Raw genomic sequence first — 19,555 nt, 5'->3', positions numbered from 1 at the left:
TTATTGCATAATATTTACATTCAAGTTGCGCGTGATAATGCTACACATGATTTTTTTGAGACCATGGAGCTCCCAGTACGTCCATGTGAACTGTTGGATACGACTACAGACGGAACTGCGTCTTTATTTTATACGATATTTTTATTTTTTTTAAATTGGGATCAGTGCTCCCAAATCAACTGAGCCGACAAAGTGGGTTACAAAAATAACAGTTCCATGAAAGTGGCTATATTTGTGTATGATGAATCCTGAGTCGGTAGTTTTGGCATGTAACCTAATGGTTTTGGTTATTGTTAAAAATGCACAGTGCAGACGTAATTTTGTTTTCATTTTTTCACTTTATCTGGCGCCAGTGCACGTGTGCTTGGATGTTTTTTTATTCAGTGATTGGGCTAAATATTTGACGACGTTGCCAACGTATTCAACATACGAAAATAGCATGTGTGTGTGCGTTTGCGTGAATGATAGATGCAGACGAGATTTCTCGTCGCAACGCGTTTTATTAGTTTATTTCCAACGCGAGTGGTCGGCGCCTTTGATTGCGTTTAGTTTGTTCTTTCATTCGCAAATTAAATCTATCGCTGGCACCGTTTATTTTATGTCTCGCAACTGAATGTCCAAGCTGACTTTGTATTGGCTGTAATTATATTTTTTTTGTAAAACAAAAAAAAGTCCCGACCTTTCCAGTCTAAATCGTATTCTGCCCCAAACCAAACAGCCCTTTTCAGGGCCAATCACATGTTCCAAAAAGAGATATACCGGCACACTTGCACACTCTGTTTTGTTATAATAAAGTTACATTGGGGATTGTTGGAGGAGGTGTGTAAATATCGGGTAAATATGTTTGGACAATTCCATAAGCAAACTCACAAAATGAGGTCGAAAAGCAATAGAAAAATGTTGACCTAGAGCAAGGTCAAATTCCGTTTTACGCACTTGAATTTTATCTGGACTACGTGCACGCGTTGCGCGTGTTATTGTCAACAAAGTATCAAAACAGATTTTCGAACGCCCAAGCCCGAATTTAAAATTTAAATACATGTGAGCTCGGCCAAGCGAGTCACGCTGACACATTATGCAAGTATCATCGAATTCATGCGACAGGTTGAGACGTTTTATTCAACGTCGTGGGTAAGCTACGATGTAGGACTGTCGTTTTATAGCGTTACAGGCGATCCAATCTGATTAAAATCTGATGTAGTGTACGGGCTTTAATTATTTTGGCTATAAACTTATTTTAATTTTATTTTTTATTACTTTTGTTATTAATGCCCTTTTATTTTATTATTTTACTTTGATTTTGATTTTGTGATTTTTTTTAATTCCGCCCTACCTACATCTGAACCGATGCCTATGTAACGAGATTTCAACGAGACCCACTATCGACGATTTTAGTCAACGAATCACAGACCTCCTTCTATAGCGCACATGATGGCGTCACCGGGCAGAGTCTGATGGCAAACACACTCAAATAAAATGGCGGATTATACCGACCGAGAAAAACACGGCTTTTCGGTAAGTTTATCATTGTCAAATGCAACGAAAGTCATTTTTATGTTAATATTGTGGCTCGAATGGTTCGATTTTAGATCGTTATTTTGCATAGTTATTCTGGGAGTGACGATTTTGTTTCCACCGGTTCGACCGAACACCAGTGTCTTTTTCCAGTCGCCTGCCCTGGAGACGGGTGATGTTTTGTTGACGATCGGGCCAAAATCGTCTACGATATTGAAGCCGTAAATATTCATCAAATTGTATCAACATTTTGTACATTATACAATAACACTTTATTAAAGTAAATGAGCTGATTTGGACTGGAATAATATATTTTTTATTTGGAACACATCGCAATTGATCAGGAAATATTGTTTTGCTCCAATTTTCTGCGTCGATGCCGTGGGCCGGTGACCGCTATACAATTTAAAATCAGTTTGCATTGTTTACTATAGCTGTTTACAGTGTTCTAATCATTACGATTTACTTTTTTTTTGCTTCCATTCTAGATAATTATGCTCAGTGATGTAAAATTGAAGCGATGACTGAATGAACGAACCTTGGCTGGCGAAGATGTATCTGGAAGTGTACACATTTGTTGGAAGTGAAAAAAATATTCAATGAAATGACAAAAATTGTAAAATGCTGTGGAATTTCTTTTGCAAATAAAAATATACTAGCAATTTTCTATTAATGGTTTATTCAAGTGGGCAAAATATAAATGTACAGAAGAATTGCCCGTATACACTGAAAAGTAAGCAACCGACAGCCTGTATAAAAGGGGGACTGTGATTGGCTGTTACTTACGCGAGATTTGAACGGGACTTACATAGGCGTCGGATCAGATGTAGGTAGGGCGGAATTAAAAAAATCAAAATCAAAGTAAAATAATAAAATAAAAGGGCATTAATAACAAAAGTAAAAAAAATAAAATTAAAACAAGTTTATAGCCAAAATAATTAAAGCCCGTACACTACATCAGATTTTAATCAGATTGCAGGCGATCATGAATATGTGAATAACACACATATATTGAAAAAAAACATGAAATTTCAGAAAGACTTTTTTATTTAATTTATTTATTTGTATTTCGACGGTTGTCCGACTTTCTTTCCACTGTGTGAGCTACTGACAAATATAAACAAATAATTAACCCATCGAGTCCTCTAGTCGACTGGGACGTAACACTCTGTTGTACAAGTTATGTCCTTTTCAAATTATTCACTTTCAATGGGTGGGTGAAAAAAAAATTCTTATTGTTTGCAAAATGCCCAATTAATTCATGCATGACTCACGGTTACCGGCAGGGCGCCGATCAGTTACCGGGGCTTTGTTTACCATGCATTCATTAATCGAAGGTGATAAATAGTCGGTATTGGTCCTATCAGTACGGTAATTGTCCGGCCGGTACGGTAACGCAACGGTCGGTACGGTAAAGCAACGGTCGGTACGGTAAAGCAACGACCGGTACGGTAAAGCAACGACCGGTACGGTAAAGCAACGACCGGTACGGTAAACCGAGTCAAACTCACAGGAAACCGGCTGGGTGGTAATGATCAGTTCCCTTAGTTTCATTTCTCTATCTTTGCTGACAAGTAAAATCCAAACATAACAGCTTTACTCGAATTCATGAACTTAAAACCCATTGAACATGCTCAAAATACTGTACAATGACTAATTTTCACTGGGTTTAAATTTCACTGATTTACCATTTCGGGCATATTCAGTGGGTTTTAAATTCACGGTTTCGTCATTTAGATAATGTGTTCTATGCTAAATTTTACATATTCACTGTGTTTTAATTTAGCGCATTTTTCCAGTCAGCGAAATAAGCTAAATTAAAACCCAGTGAATAATTACCCCCTTTACAGTAGTAAAAATAAAGTTTTACAGTGTTCTGAGTGATTTCCAAACATACAGTAGAACAATACCAAACAAGATCAGTTGATCTGAAATCCTTCCATTAAATATTACAGCACAAAAGTTTTTCTCACATCAAGTCATACATCATACAACAAATGCTTGTTTTCTGTGCACTTCTATTAAAAATGTCCTTCCAATAGAGAAAATATAGTATATTATAACATATGAAGTACAGTTCATTACATATGTACTTCAGTGTACTTTGTTGTGCGCTTAAAAATAGATTGGTATTTCCACTGTTGATATGCAAATGAGCACACACAATATATTGTTTTTGTTTCGTTTGTGGAATTCTACGAGATATCTTCAAATGTTCATGTTTTGTTTTGTTTGTGTGGAATTCTACGAGATATCTTCAAATGTTTATTAAAAGTACATAGAAAACTACAACAAATTGGCTTAACAACAATGAATATGCAAGTTTGTGATAATTGTGATGCACAGACCAACCAGTATTTTCGCTGGTTATATGTAAATTAGTAAGTTATTTAATACAAAACACATGAGCCGAACCTACAGATGCTGGGTCTCAATTTATTTGAAATGCACCATTTTTTCCTTGATGTTGATGTAATATGTTTAAAATAGGATCTATTTTCATTTATAAAAACTTTGTTCTATTTGCTGTCTTTATCAGTTAACATTTTTGTCACTGGTGATATGCAAATTAGTATGTTATTTAATGCAAATCAAATGAGCTGAACCTGCTGATGCTGGATCTCAATGTATTTGAAACACATTTTTTTTCCTTGATGTCTATTTTTATTTTTAAAAACTCCTAAAAGCTCTTTGTTCTATTTGTTGCATTTATCGGTCAGCATTTTTGTCACTAATCAGCTGAAAATATTTGCATATGAATAAAACACAACATCAGGTTAACCAATCAATGGACAGAATTTAATGTAAACAACCCTTGTGCACGCTTATATGCAGATTGTAGGTGTAGTGATTAAAACTTTCCTTGCCATTTTCAAAAAGTCCGGGAATATATGTTATAATAACAGAACACCATGACCTCGCCGAGACTCGTGATGCAATGTATTCATGCGACATATTATCTCGCCTCGCTCTACAGCAGCAGGATACACCACATCACTTGAGGCCAAGACGTTCTGTCATATTACGTTGTTGTAATCTAGACAAGCATTGACAATGCACAATTCCCCTTCTGTATTTAATGCCAAATGCAATCACTAGCAGCAATCCAGTAGTGTTGGTATATACGATTTTGCTAAACAGTGCTGTGATGCTATTAGTTGTGCTGGCAATGTACTGACATGGGCTGAGCATATTTGGTTGAATCTGAAAAATTGAATGTGCAACCAAAATCCATTATGTGGAATCATTGAGTTCGAATGAAATCATGCAAGCCATCTCAGAGAAACAGTTGTTAAAGTCGGTCAAAGCTAAGAAGTTATTTTTCCTCATGATGCAGTTTATCCCGAGTGTAGACACTTCAGAAGTCACAGATGATTTTTTTTCCAATCTATCTACAGTCTGGCTTTGACATTGTCATTGAACTTGAAATCTAACTGACTAAGAAACCTGTCCAGGGCTGACATGTAATCTCGAGGGTGATGTCTTAGATGTTGGGCGTGGACTGAAGCAGGCCACCATTTTGTAGACATCTGAATCCCAAGATCCTCTTCCCAAAATCTCACCAAGTCTTCAACGCACTCTGGATCACTCATGATGTCATTCATGCAGTAAAAACAAAGTATCGGAGCAATGACTGGAGTGTGCTTAATCGTGTCTAGTGATTGATCGTAATTTTTCACGGTCACGCATTTTGTGAGCCAGAAGTAAGCCAGTGATGACTTCAGAATTAATTTTTGCACAAAGGCGTTATCGTGTGTGGTTTTTGCAACCCCGGTAGCCATTTTGTGTAGCCCACCGATCACCATACTGTCGAAAATCTGTCCAATAATCTGCGATTTCACACCATCATACTTCGATGACTTTGCTAGATGTAGCAATGACATAGCATAAATGTAACACCCAATGGAGAAAGCATGGATTACAATTGGTCGGTTTGATTGTTCATTTTTCAGGTAGTCCAATAATTGCCGAGTGAGCGCAGTAGCCCTTGGAGGCCATAGGAAGTGACCTACTTGCGAATGAACCATCAAGATTTCCCAGTTTCTTTTAAGGTAAATGTCTTGGTAATATCGCACTGATTTAGGTGTTGACCCTAACCATGGTAACATCATTACAAGTGGTCCTTTCAATTTCTCTTCTGCATCTGAAAAAGTAAAGATTGAAAGAAATATGATCAAGCATCCATCGGTCGGTCTGTCTGTCTGCCTGTCTGTCTGCCTGCCTGCCTGCCTGTATATTATAGTACATAATATACTCGCTTTGAACAAATTACAAGAGCAAATTGTTCAGATAAATTTTGTGAAAATTTACTTTGTTTTTTCAGGGGTTTGAAAACACTTTAAAACAACTTTATTTTCAGTTTTTCAAAGAAATTGTCCCACTTGGCAACCAAATAATTGTTTTTTAATTTCAACCCCAAAATCAGTCAAAGTCCAGCATCTCAGGAAATGGTTAAGGACACATGAAAATAAACCAAACATGGCCTGTCATTCATTTTGAATGAAATCACAAAATAAACTACATCAGTAGCCCATCATGTGTAACCAATGTTGAAATGCTGCTTTTCGGTGTATTTTTTTTTTTTTTTGGTGGGGACCATGGCAACCAGTCAGTCAGTCAGAGTATCAAAATGAAAAACAAATCAACATACATATGAATACCATTATCTCTCGTCTTTGTACCTCTGAAGAAAATTGATCAGAAAATAGAAACATGATAATGCACATTAGTACCCAATCAGATGCTCAGAAACATATTGTGATTTTAGTTTTTTTAAAAACTAAAATAAAAATTTCTAGAATAACTAAATTATGCAATTCATTGTTTTCCCTTTTTAACAAATTTAAACAAAATCTACAAAAAGAAGTGTTCAAAGGCTAGAAAATTTTACAAAAAAAAAAGTGGCTGCCAAGTGGCCATTTTTAATCAAACCAAGAAACAAAAGGACATGCATCAGTATTTGAATGTAGTTTGCCTGAGAAATGACTGTCTGTTTGACATTATTGCCTAATTTTTGTTTGAAATTGCTACAAAGATGGTTTTTATAAGCATGTAAATTTGTTTTCATTTTGTAGATCTTTTATCAACTGGTTGCCATTTTTGTGCCAAAAATAAACATTTTAAATGGATGGTACCCAAATACTAATAAATCATGCCACACTTACCTTGAATGCCTGACTCAGATGATGATGGAGGTCTCACCAGCTCAATATATTTTGATATTTGGTGAGTTGACATATTTCTGGCTTGGGCTATATCTGTTAAGAGCCTCATATGTACATTCTATAATAGCAAGAAAAATGGAAAAAATTTTATCTACATTTACACTTCCATGAAAAATGTAAAGGGACACTGCCATAACTGTGTGTTCTTCTGTCTTCTGTAATAGCTTATTATCATACAAATTGCCTGGTTAACATGCGAGTTGTTCATAATTTCCGACACCATTTTTCTGTTTCCTGTTGAGCTATCAATCTATCATCGTATTTCTTTACTCTGCCAAATAGATATTAGCTAGGTCGCGTACTTCTTTGTCAAGCAATAACTTACGTGAAATTACAAACAATAATTAAAATTAGGCAGAGGGTTTTCAACCTGCCTATTCACATAGTTCATACCCACCATAGACTCCGGTCGGTCAAAATGACTATTTTGAACTGTAGGCATTAATCAGAGATTCTGCCATTGACGGAGAAGGAAATCTAGGTCAGGGGAAGCCCCATGACCTCATAGATTTTCCTTCATGTCACGAACCATGTGACCAAGGCAATGAGGGCGACGCCACACTTCCTCTCACTTTTGGTTATTTTTCTCAGCACTGAGGACTAAGCCAACGCTATGAAAATGTGGGGTGGTCGGGAGGGACCTGGAGTCTATGGTGGGTATGAACTATGTGAATAGTCTGCCTAATCTGCCTAAATTCACTACGTTCAATTACCTACCATAGACTCCGGTCAGTCAAAATGAGTATTTTGAACTGTAGGGTCAGACGCAAATAGGGTTTCCGAGCAAACCGAAAAATGATAAAAGGGTGTCCCAGTCCAGGATACTACCCTCTACTTACGACTACCACCTAGTTGAGACCAGTGAAGAAACGGTGTCTTACCTTGCCAGTGCCGTCCCCGGAACAAAAGCAAAATGCTAAAATGGTGACAGGGTTTGGTATGCCCAAGAACGCTAGACCCAAACCCAAATTCTGGGGTGACAAGCTTTCAAAAGAAAGACCGAAACTGCATAAGGGCATAGGCCAAAAACGAGACCTAGAAAGTTCCAAGGAGCGCTGACAGGAGAAATCATGGTGCCGAGACTGTTCCGCAACAATGGGACCCACCCTAAAAAAGACCCTCCTCAATGGATTGGGTATCTCTTAGGTAGTAGTGGTAAAGACATTTTGCGTTCTCCAGAAGCCTGCTTGAGGGGGGCACCTGATGCAAGAGGCAATGAGTTAGCAATCGCATATATCTCGTGTGCTCGTACTTGGTGTCTCTGTAGACCATGTGTCGAGGAAGCCAAACAGCTCAAACACCGTCGCAGTGATCCACCTGGCAATGGAAGTTGAGGAGGCTGGTCTGTCCTACTTACCCTGGCCATAACACATAAACATGTGCTTGTTGCCATGTCTCAACTCCCTAGTACGGCTCTCATAGCAACTCAGCACTCAAACCGGGCAGAGAAGCAACTCCTCCCAATTCCAAGGGCCAACAATGTTGCTAGCCGAGGGATGACAATCGGTTTTGGATCGTGTCCTGGGATTTGATTCTTGGCAAGGAACCCGATCTTTAGCATGACTTGATTGTCCATAAAGGCGGCACACCCGTTGGAGAAGGACATTGCCCCTAGTTCAGACCGACACCCACCTGAGGCAAGGGCAAGTCAAATATTCGACTGGTGCTGATCGAAGAGACTCGAATCGACAAGTCAGGGAACAACAAAGCGTCCCTGGCCCAGGCTCCTTGAGTCGGCAGGAATGTCATGTACGTCGGGAGCTTGGCATTCCAGGGTGTGGTGAATAGGTCTAACTTTGGACCATCCCACCACCAAAACAGTCTGGAGGCTACCCCTTGGGGTAACATATTACATACATATTTTTATTAGACGCATAAAATCCTTAGGAAAGGATAAAAAGGGTCTTACAGAAAGAAATTAAAAAAAAAACAAAAAAAAACTACAATCTAAAAAAGAAAACAAAAAAGAAAAACTTTTCTAAAAACAAAACAAAAAAACAAGTCAAAAACAAAAAAATACAATTTGCAGCCAATGGTGAATACAGAATATAGAATGAACACAAAATGTGGCCTAATACACTGATAGTTGTTGCTGTTTTGTTCCATAGCTGTTTTTTAAGAAGACAGCTAAGGCTGGTGCTAGAGTATGGTTTGCCATAATCAAAATGAATTTATTCTGACTATTTTCTTTATCAAAATTTGGAATTTTATTTTGTGCAGTCAGGAATAATTTATCCCTATGGTGACTGTAAGCTGGACATTTCATTACAAAATGTTGCTCATCCTCAACTATATTTTGGCTGCACATATCACATGTTCTTTTATCCAGCCGCACATTATTATGTCTGCCTTTCTCAATTTTAAGGTCATGGTTGCTTGTCCTGAATTTTGCAATTAACCTTCTAAGACCATGGTTCTGCATATTAATTAGGTAATTTTCAATTTTTAAATCTTGTTTGAAAAGTTTGTATGTTCTTAGTTTGTTTTTAGCCAAGGTTAGTTTTCTATTATCATTATGCATGTCTAAGATCCATTGGTTCTCAAATGATTTGTTTATTTTTTTATGAATAAAGTCTAAATTTTTCTTAATTATTTTTTCACTTGAGTTTACATTGGTGACAACATCTAAATCTTGCATGAGGGTTTCTACACTTGTAAACCATTTACTTTTTACATTCTTGTTTACTAAGTAGGCTTCTCTTAGTAATGTGTTATCAGAGTTTGTTACCCGGTTGAAATATTTAAGTTGTTGTTTCTTGATAAAACAGTCAATGGGGTACCTTCCTAGCTCACCATAAACAGCCATTTTTGGTGTGAATTTTGAGAGACCAAGAATGAACCGACAAAATGAAAGATGGACATCCTCAATTGCAGACTTAGTTGTGCTTTCATCACCCCAAACATCACTACCATATACAATAATTGGTCTTATCAGTTTGTCAAATAAAGATAGTTAGAGGGGTATGTTTAGTGAGTTGTCATAACCGAGTTTGCATTTCAAAGCAAAGAGAGCTTTCATCCCTTTATTTTTTAAATTATTGATACCCTCTTTATGTTTGCCATTAGCACTTATAGTTATACCCAGGTAATTAATTTGCTTAACTGCCATTCCGTGTTCGGAGACGGAGCCGCCGGAAAGAGAAGGCGTCCACTTCCTCACCCCTGGAAGGTGGTGTGCGGTGAGCTCCACATTGTATTCCGGGCACCAAAGGAGAATTGCTCCGCTAGGACTGACAGCGATGGGGATCTGGTCCCCCCTCCTTGTTGATATAGGAGACCACCGCTGTGTTGTCCATGCGAAGCAAGACTCTGTGACCTCAAAATATAGAAGACCAACTCACACCATAATATTTAATTAGACCAAATCACACATTTTTTGAACTTTTTAAAACCCAGATTTTTTAAATGATTCAGAACAACAAAAAGTACTCCATCAATAACAATATATGATTTGTTCAGCCTATGTCACCAGACTAGATTTTAAGATATTGCATAATATCTCTGCCATAGGAACCTGTGGTGACCCTGGACTTTTTTTAGGTCAATATTGCCTCAGAGTACAGTTTATTGCAAAATGAATTAATTCTGGGTATTTTAATTTATGAGTAGGCTTCTACTAAACCTTTACTTCTATAAACCCCCAAAGAAACGGGCACGCATCCGACCAAAGGAAACGCCGTGTTGCAAATCCTGGCTGTTCTCATGGAACTAAAAAAACTGCTGTTCTTCCGTAGTCTAAGGTCACAGCTGTGCCATTGCCGCTTTATAGTAACTTTCGTGCAGCAAGGAAATGGTCATGTTGGGTCAGCTTTACAGTCGTGCTCAGACAATATTATTTTGACACTTACCCGTTTTGCCCCACTAATCGCAAGCGTCCACGTCAAAGATATTGGCTGTGTTGCTAATTTGAGAATACCCACAGTCCCGAGTGGATTAATTAATAACCGAGTACTATTAATCATTCTCTTTACTCGATTGCAGGTGTAAAGGTCACCTGACCACTGATATGACCACTTTCCCGGAAGTAGAGTGACCGGGGTGTAGATAGTCTAAGTAAGTCTACTAGTATCTAAGTCGTTGTGTCGTCACCGGAAGCGCTGTTCGATGACGCCATTGACGCTGCAGTTCGGCGTCTTCTGGGACAGCGCTTCCGGTGACGACACAACGTCAGCCTTACTAGCCGATTTTGGCTAAAATTCCGCTCCACCGTCTCTTTACAACAGTGTTTATACGCGGAACTTGATATTGCTTTTTACAATTTGGGTTGTCTTTGAATCACATATTTTAGTGAAACATTGTTTATAGAGTGAAATATTATTGTCATACATAATTCAATCTTTGAAACAACAGAAACTAACACATAATAATGATAATCAAATTTGTGTTTGAAGTTCGAAAGTAGTTGCGTTATTTCCGGTTTCAACTAGTTCGAAAATAGAACGTCCTTGAGCGTGTGTAGAACTCCATCCGAACCAGACTCTAGCAGCGTAAAAACTTATTGCAATTTGGGCCCAGTTTGTTCTTACAAGTTTTCTAAGTTTCATTTATCATTATTTAGTAAACAGGTCTCTGAAACGATTTAATATATCCGTAAAATACGTGGAAATCTACGATTGACTTCGAAACGTTCGAAATTTCGAACAAACTCCCGGCACACCTAGCGCGATATGCGTCAGATCGGTGGAGAAGACGCCGAACTGTGCAGCGTCAATGCTTCGCTGGTTCCCGGCGTCCTTTGCGAATGGCAGGTAGGACGCAGGTAACTAGTAATCGCCTTATTCACGTGCGCCATATTGTTCCATTTGGGCCGGCCTCTTGTGGCTTGGTATGCCATGACACTTGAGGCGGGAACCAGCCAAGTATATACAGTGCACTCCCTGTAGTCACGCAATCTCCTTCCCATGGGTCTTTGCTCTTCACGCGATAGGGCACAGCCATTTTTTCCGCAGTTTTTTTTTTTTACCTGAAAACGTTCGATAAAAAGTAGAAAAAAATGTTTGTGACAACCTAACTATTTATTAATATCTGACTTCTGTGAAAACGTAAATACGATTTTTTTTGCACAGACTACGTTGTGCAAGGTAATGTTACTGTAGTGAAATGTCGCACCGTGATACACTAAAACTGAGGGAAAATAGCGTTCTGTTTACGTAAATAGTAGGAAAGAAACATCAAGCACTGATTCCACTCAGATTGATTTCCTAACATCTCCATTTATTCTGTTTTCTGGTGAATATTTCAATATACATACTAGTAGTTTCTGGTTTGAACGGATTCGAATGTTCGCGCCTAATAATCATATAACACAAAGCTTCTAGGTAGTTTATAAATTTAGTCATTTATTGCATTATCTAATGCCTTGACAGTTTTCAAAGAACTGCACTTTTCTTTTCTTTTCAAACTGTGCTTACGATTAGGGCGTAAAAACGCCACGGTGTTATTTAACTGATCAAAGTAACTGGGTGATTTCAACATAACTTTGTTAATCGACAATAAAAAACACAATAAAAAAATAATCATGTGATATTCCAAACAAGATTAATTTATTTAAGTGGGATTTATTGATACCGATAATTTACAACGTAACCCGTAATTTTTGCATGATTTTTATTTTTAGTCAAATTATTAAGTGTGTACATGTAGGAGTAGCGTATATGTCATACTACAAGCTTCAGTACAATGATATATTTAAAACAGTTGATTCAGTATTTATTCTATTTTTCTCCATTTCCGTCATTCACTTCGAAATACCCGTGCCGCATATTAAATACGAGACTGTAGTCAGTGTGTAGTAATCTAAAAAAAAATACAGTTTCCATATAAAAATCTGCACAAACTGTATACAAGGGCAGCCTATAATCCATGGGTTTTAATGCGAGATTTTGCAAAACCTCCGTCGGGCTGAAGTCCTCGGAAAACGCATCAGTAGAGACCAAAAAGTTTCCGATTGAGCCTGTTTCGACGGATACATTATTTTCAACGATGAATTACAATTACAATGATTTAAAGATGCAATATTATCGGACTGTGATTTATCATGAACTAACCAAACAAACTATTAAACTGCACCCAACAAAAGTACAACTTATTTATGATACAATTCTAGATGAAATTTGTAGGTTAAAGTTTATTTGTGTTTTTGGACGAACTTTAAGTTGCGTATTTGACAGTATGGTTATTCGTGCCCCAAGCGCTGGAGATTGTAATGTTCCGCCTGCCCGGTAGGATAATGCTACACAAACTAAGATCGCATGGCCAGTTAAAATCGTGCATTAATCTTTTTAAGCAACCGAAAACGGGAGTTACGTACGCTGATCGCCTCGCCAAATTAACAGGACTGAGTTCAATCAGGAAGAGTGCCACACTGTCAGTTCATCTTAAGCGACAAATCGACCAGGCTGAGAAGTGCAAGAAATACATTGAACAATGGCATGAACCATGGAGCTAAAAAACAGATCTTTTGATGAACTGAAAATGGCGCCAGTCAGGTGATTTTGTTTTATTTACGACATTAGCTATAAATAGAGTGGGCGTTTGATTGACACTTGCGTCACACTTATTTATTTATTTACTTATTGACACTTACACAATCCCCGGAGGGAAAGAAAATGGTCACAAAGTACAAGGAGAAATATATATATAAAAAACAAAACAAAAACACAATATACTAAATAACAAATACAATCACTAAATTACTAAATAATACAATACACAATCAGCGCTACATCTATTTTATAAACGGCGCACTCACTTCCGATAGCAGTCAGACTGGAGTGTTGTTTGTGTAGCATTATCCTACCGGGCGAGCGGAACATTACAACCTCCAGCGCCTGGGATGGGTTATTTGCTAATTGCGCCCTAAATGGTTTTAAGTTTATATGTATTCATGACAAAAGGTTTGCTTGTTTTCAAATTAACAGCTACCATCAAAATGTCTAACATAAATAAACATAACAAAGCACAGGACCACAACTTTAGTTTTGGCAAAACATATGTACAATAGGCTGTATGCTTGAAACTGGCAGGCTACCTTTAATTACAAAGATTCAAATTCAAGCTGTCATGTATTAAACTACCAAAACATTAAAAACAATGGTTCAATTAATTTTAACTCCCATGCAGTCAAAGAACTTGAAAACAACTGCTATAGTTGGAAGACCTGCATATTATTGATCTCCTGACTGTTTCTAATAATGTATGTACTCTACCAGAAAACTAAAAACCATTATACTAACATGTGGATTAATAATATCAAGAGGCCTGATGCCAAACTCAGATCTTACAGTTACTTAAAAGTGATATTAGTCCAGCTAAATGCCTACTGTTAAATAATAGACAAGATATTTAATTACTTTCTCAATTGAGACTTAGTTGTCACAAACTCAAAATAGAAGTAGGCAGACATAAAAGACCTAAAATCCCATAGAGAACAGGATTTGTGATATTATGTATGCTCAATTTACAAAGGAAATCCCCACTTTTCAGTCTGAAAACAATATCAACAAGTTTATTATTCTTATTAATACTAACCATCCTAAACTAATTAGACATGTGACACGGTATCTAAAAGTGTGTTTTGAAAAACACAAACTACATTAATTTTTCACTACCTAATCTTAAGTTATTTTAACGTTTTGTTTTTTACTTACCTTTTTACCTTACCTTTTATTACTTTTAGCCAAAAATGAATTTGTAATCTCATTATGGTGTAATAAAACTGTATTATTATTATACAAAAATTAAGACACATAATACAAAATCTACTAATTTGTCAGTCACCTCATTACTTAAAAGAATCTTTCTATCCAAAGTCTGGACTATCTTTATATTACAAAACCTCATACATGTTAGTGGAGGATCACCATAATAACTAACTAACTATATAAAAGATAATACTATAATTTGGTTATTCATCAACCTCATCTAGCATTGGCTCATGATGGGTGTGTTTATTCATACATCCATCTGCCGCCTTGCAGATGCATTCGTCTGTACATGGCATACTATTCTTTGCACAATTGCAAATGTTACTACATTGTCTTGAATCATCCACGGCGTGAGCACAGAAGATCATCTAATATTTCTGCAGATGTTGGGCTATCAAATAACTTCACCTTCAATTCACCACCCTCTCTTTGCCACCCATTTCCATCTGGTGAAGACACATCTGGTTTGCCAACATGCCAGCATCCAAATTCTGGTCTGAAATGACGCTCTCTTGAGGTGTTGATGAAAGCTAGGTTCTGATGGTGGTAGTTCATGCAATGACACATTTTTGTCAGCCAGACGCACTCTCAGAAGATTTAAGTTACCATGTTTTACTTTATACACCACCTTTGGATCATATAGAGCAGCAACAAACTGCCTGGCTGCGTGTTTGGCTTGTACTGTGTCACTGGTACCCAAATTACCACGGAATGGAATTGAACCTTTTTTCTCCAATGACTCAAAAGTTTTCCACATTTTCTTTTTTCCTATTCCACATAATGATGAGACGGTATCATATCCCGTCAAGACATGCATGGCAGGAAGCAGACTAGGAACCATAGGGCCCAATTTATTGCATATGTTGTGAACAGCATGTGGCAATGGAGATTTGCAATGCAGTAACTTTTCCTGTTTCTATCCAGAAAGACGATGTACTTTGCATCTGAGTATAATAGTGTACAGCGATCACTAGGACATCTGTGTCAGCTGACTTCACGACAATGCTTCCTTGGATATTGGCAGCAGAAAATTCTTCATCTGCCTTCATAGCATGAAACATCATACTTGTATCAGCCTCCTTGTGCGAACAGAAGAAATTCTCCACTGGTGTTACATCTTGACTAGAGATACAAACAGTTTTCCCCCCATCACTAAACCCACCTGCAAGATTCCTTGGTTCTTGGTGTACAGCTAGTTCTGGTGTTCTTGGTGCATATTCAGTTATGTACTTGCACAGGAAGTCAGTCAATGCAGCTTTATTTGATGAGAGTGCCATAAACTTTGGCCATGGTGGAAGTGGGCGTCCAGCCATCACCTGATATTGCTTTGCTTCACCTGTTGTTGCTAACCTTCTGCTCCGTTCCTCTACTTTGATTGAGTTTTTATATTCATATTGATCAAACACGTCTATTACAGTGGTTCTTTTCTGTATGCAATTCAACAACTGATTCATATATCTGCTAGCATGGTCACCAAATGTGTTGATGCCACCTGTCATTGACTGTAGTTCAGCCATTGCACCTCTTATGTAGACACAGCTTGTATGATCAGTGGTTGCTGGAATTGGACCAACCTCTACCTTATTCCTTAATATATGTGTCAATTTTGTGTTTTTCTCATTGCACCATCCTCGTGAAACAGATGTAGGAATAGATGTGGCTGACTGACTCAATACATGGATCATTCCTATGTCTGGCCGTGTCTGCGAGTGAGTCTCTTTCAGACATCAATGCATTATATCCAGTCCAGATAGGCACTATTTGTGATGTACTGTAGTCAATACTTGAGGGAACAGAAAGTCTTCCATGTGAAACTGTTCTGAGAAACATCCAAGAAAGATCTGCTGCCTGTATGTCTGACTCAGCAATATGAAGTGATTTTACCTTGCCCTTTGCATCATCACGCCTACGAGGCTCTGGTTGTTTCCTGGGTTTGTCATAATGCATTACATTTTTCAGTGCCTTCGCATCATCACAGTCAAGAGACAGTGACTTCTCTTTGCCAATCTTCACTTTGTCTTCCAGGCAAGAGACATCTCTATCAATTGTTTGTTCCTGAAATACAACACAAATTGTTCCCTTGCCATCAATTGTAGCACAGTTGATGTCAATATTGTCATCACCTTCTTGAATAAGCTTTCCTCCATGTTGCTGTGGGACTAAGCCACGTGGTATATATATGCGATGTTGCATATATAACTCGGTTATGACAACTCACTAAACATACCCCTCCAACTATCTTTATTTGACAAACTGATAAGACCAATTATTGTATATGGTAGTGATGTTTGGGGTGATGAAAGCACAACTAAGTCTGCAATTGAGGATGTCCATCTTTCATTTTGTCGGTTCATCCTTGGTCTCTCAAAATTCACACCAAAAATGGCTGTTTATGGTGAGCTAGGAAGGTACCCCATTGACTGTTTTATCAAGAAACAACAACTTAAATATTTCAACCGAGTAACAAACTCTGATAACACATTACTAAGAGAAGCCTACTTAGTAAACAAGAATGTAAAAAGTAAATGGTTTACAAGTGTAGAAACCCTCATGCAAGATTTAGATGTTGTCACCATTGTAAACTCAAGTGAAAAAATAATTAAGAAAAATTTAGACTTTATTCATAAAAAAATAAACAAATCATTTGAGAACCAATGGATCTTAGACATGCATAATGATAATAGAAAACTAACCTTGGCTAAAAACAAACTAAGAACATACAGACTTTTCAAACAAGATTTAAAAATTGAAAATTACCTAATTAATATGCAGAACCATGGTCTTAGAAGGTTAATTGCAAAATTCAGGACAAGCAACCATGACCTTAAAATTGAGAAAGGCAGACATAATAATGTGCGGCTGGATAAAAGAACATGTGATATGTGCAGCCAAAATATAGTTGAGGATGAGCAACATTTTGTAATAAAATGTCCAGCTTACAGTCACCATAGGGACAAATTATTCCTGACTGCACAAAATAAAATTCCAAATTTTGATAAAGAAAATAGTCAGAATAAATTCATTTTGATTATGGCAAACCATACTCTAGCACCAGCCTTAGCTGTCTTCTTAAAAAACAGCTATGGAACAAAACAGCAACAACTATCAGTGTATTAGGCCACATTTTGTGTTCATTCTATATTCTGTATTCACCATTGGCTGCAAATTGTATTTTTTTGTTTTTGACTTGTTTTTGACTTGTTTTTTTTTTAGAAAAGTTTTTATTTTTTGTTTTCTTTTTTAGATTGTAGTTTTTTGTGTTTTTTTTTTTGTAATTTCTTTCTGTAAGACCCTTTTTATCCTTTTCTAAGGATTTTATGCGTCTAATAATAAAAAAAAAAAAAAAATTTATAGTTCATCTTTTCCCAGTGCTGTTAAAAAGCATCAAAGGCTATCATAGCTTTTGCTGAAACCATGGGCATGGAGAGTGTCTCTTTTCCATGATCATGATGCAATTGAGCTGCAAGTCCTAAATGAAGAGGGGTTATTATACTGCTATGAATAACACTTTCCGCAAGAATTAAGACTCTTCTTTGTACTTTCTGTGATGGCTGGTATTTTGAATCACCAGATTAAAATGCATCTTTGCTGAGCAACCAAAAGAAAGCCTTCTGTAAAAGCTCTGGTACTAATTTTTGGGATGTTTTCAAGCCGATTCCAGCAGCAGTGAAGTATTCAGTTGGTTTTTCAATCTCTGCTATTTCTTGCCTGAGCACACCAATAACGGAATGAAGCAAACTTTCAGAATTCACTGGAACATTTGATTGTTCTTCAGCAGAACCAAGTGCCATCTGATTATAGTTGAACTCCTCCTTCAGTTAAAAATATGAATATCTAATGCTGTAATGCACGGATCAAGTGACAAATGGTCATCTGGGTGAAATAAAAAACATAAACAGTCAATCATTTGTTCAGATATGCTCTATTGTAGATGGGTAGCAATGAAGCAGTGGCAAAAAAATCATATTTTAAGTATTTTTGGCATTTGTTGATATTGGCATTTCCATGGCAACCGTACATCTGCAACTGACAACACCCTCAAAAACCATCCATGAATATCAAAGATTAATCTTTGGGACAAGCTACAAGCCTACTACTAACTTGTGATAAAAATGATCTCGTACTCTCGAAAACTTGCAAAAATCCGGTCAAACTCTTATATAAGTTGAGTAAATAATTTAGTTTTGAAAGACACCAATTTGCTAAATGACAATCCAGCACCATTTACCCAATTAGTGGATAAACATCATAGGTAATATGCAATCAATGTAACTTTTGACCTAACGTAACTTTCTGATAACTTGAAAATGAATCTTTTACAATTTAATATTCTGTGCCAAACTATATAGTACATGCCTAATACTAGTGCTATTCACAAATATTTAATTTGAAGCATTCTGAATATATTTAAATTCGGTAAAGATTGAGAGAAACACGCAAAGATTCAGGGGTGATGTGCTTATCTGAAGGACTTCTCCTAATTACAACTTTTTTGGAATTTAATGTTAGGACGAAGGATGGGGCTTTCCAATTTTTTTTTATATAAATTACCATTAAAACATTCACACATGCTCAAAAGTGGATCCTTGATGAAATGATTACATGTACTCATAATTATTAATATATTCAAAACTTTATTGAGTTATTTAAATTGAGAATAAGGTTTCGTTGTGTTCAGTGAAACTGTTCTATCGTAAACAATTATGAATATTTTACAGGGTAATGTCACATGAGCATTACCGTAAAATTCGTAATAGAAGCCGCGGCTTCTATTAAAAAGAAAATGGCTGCCCTCCCCAGGAAAAGTGGTGAAGTCCGGGTGCGGCTTCTATTGAAGCATTGTCTAAAATCTTAAAGTGCCTGCACGCGAAATATGCAGATTAGTTAATGATATGCTAATGAGATGCACGCAAATTCCAAACTGCAACAATGTATGAAGTTTTTACTTTAAATCATGGAGCTACAAATGTTTAAATCAAGGGCAATTTTCAGTGATATTCAATAAATATTTACTCAAGATACAAACCATTCAATAAATACTATATAACATACAAACACACACACACACATGATAGCGGTATAACTCTTTTTGGAGGATGTGGTGGCCCT

General features: G+C 37.0%; 1 protein-coding gene and 1 long non-coding RNA gene across 2 annotated transcripts; one reads left to right on the top strand and one right to left on the bottom strand.

Annotated features, from left to right (window-relative positions):
• The first annotated feature begins 1,189 nt into the window (after positions 1-1,189).
• On the top strand, positions 1,190-2,177 carry LOC146735035 (uncharacterized). The gene is made up of 2 exons (XR_014931394.1): positions 1,190-1,515; positions 2,004-2,177. It is a non-coding gene; the product is annotated as an uncharacterized LOC146735035 (long non-coding RNA).
• A 1,261-nt stretch (positions 2,178-3,438) lies between these two features.
• On the bottom strand, positions 3,439-10,816 carry LOC100368707 (transmembrane protein 53-like). The gene is made up of 3 exons (XM_006811158.2): positions 10,589-10,816; positions 6,681-6,798; positions 3,439-5,659 (listed from the first exon to the last, which is right to left on the bottom strand). The coding sequence occupies exons 1-3, from the start codon at positions 10,700-10,702 to the stop codon at positions 4,908-4,910; spliced, it is 984 nt and encodes a 327-aa protein (XP_006811221.1). The 5' UTR covers positions 10,703-10,816; the 3' UTR covers positions 3,439-4,907.
• Positions 10,817-19,555: the final 8,739 nt, after the last annotated feature.

This window comes from Saccoglossus kowalevskii, chromosome 13 (assembly GCF_978046115.1).
Source record: "Saccoglossus kowalevskii chromosome 13, keSacKowa6.1, whole genome shotgun sequence".
Taxonomy (NCBI): Eukaryota; Metazoa; Hemichordata; class Enteropneusta; family Harrimaniidae; genus Saccoglossus; species Saccoglossus kowalevskii.
The sequence above is the reverse complement of the archived record's forward strand: the minus strand, read 5'-3'. Positions and strand labels throughout refer to the sequence as shown.

Excerpts from the sequence above, each read along its gene's own strand:
- LOC100368707 (XM_006811158.2), bottom strand. The coding sequence starts at position 10,702 with ATGATTAATAGTACTCGGTTATTAATTAATCCACTCGGGACTGTGGGT. Across the intron at positions 6,799-10,588 it reads CGATTAGTGGGGCAAAACGG|AATGTACATATGAGGCTCTT; the intron begins GTAAGTGTCAAA and ends TTGCTATTATAG. Across the intron at positions 5,660-6,680 it reads ATCTGAGTCAGGCATTCAAG|ATGCAGAAGAGAAATTGAAA; the intron begins GTAAGTGTGGCA and ends TTACTTTTTCAG.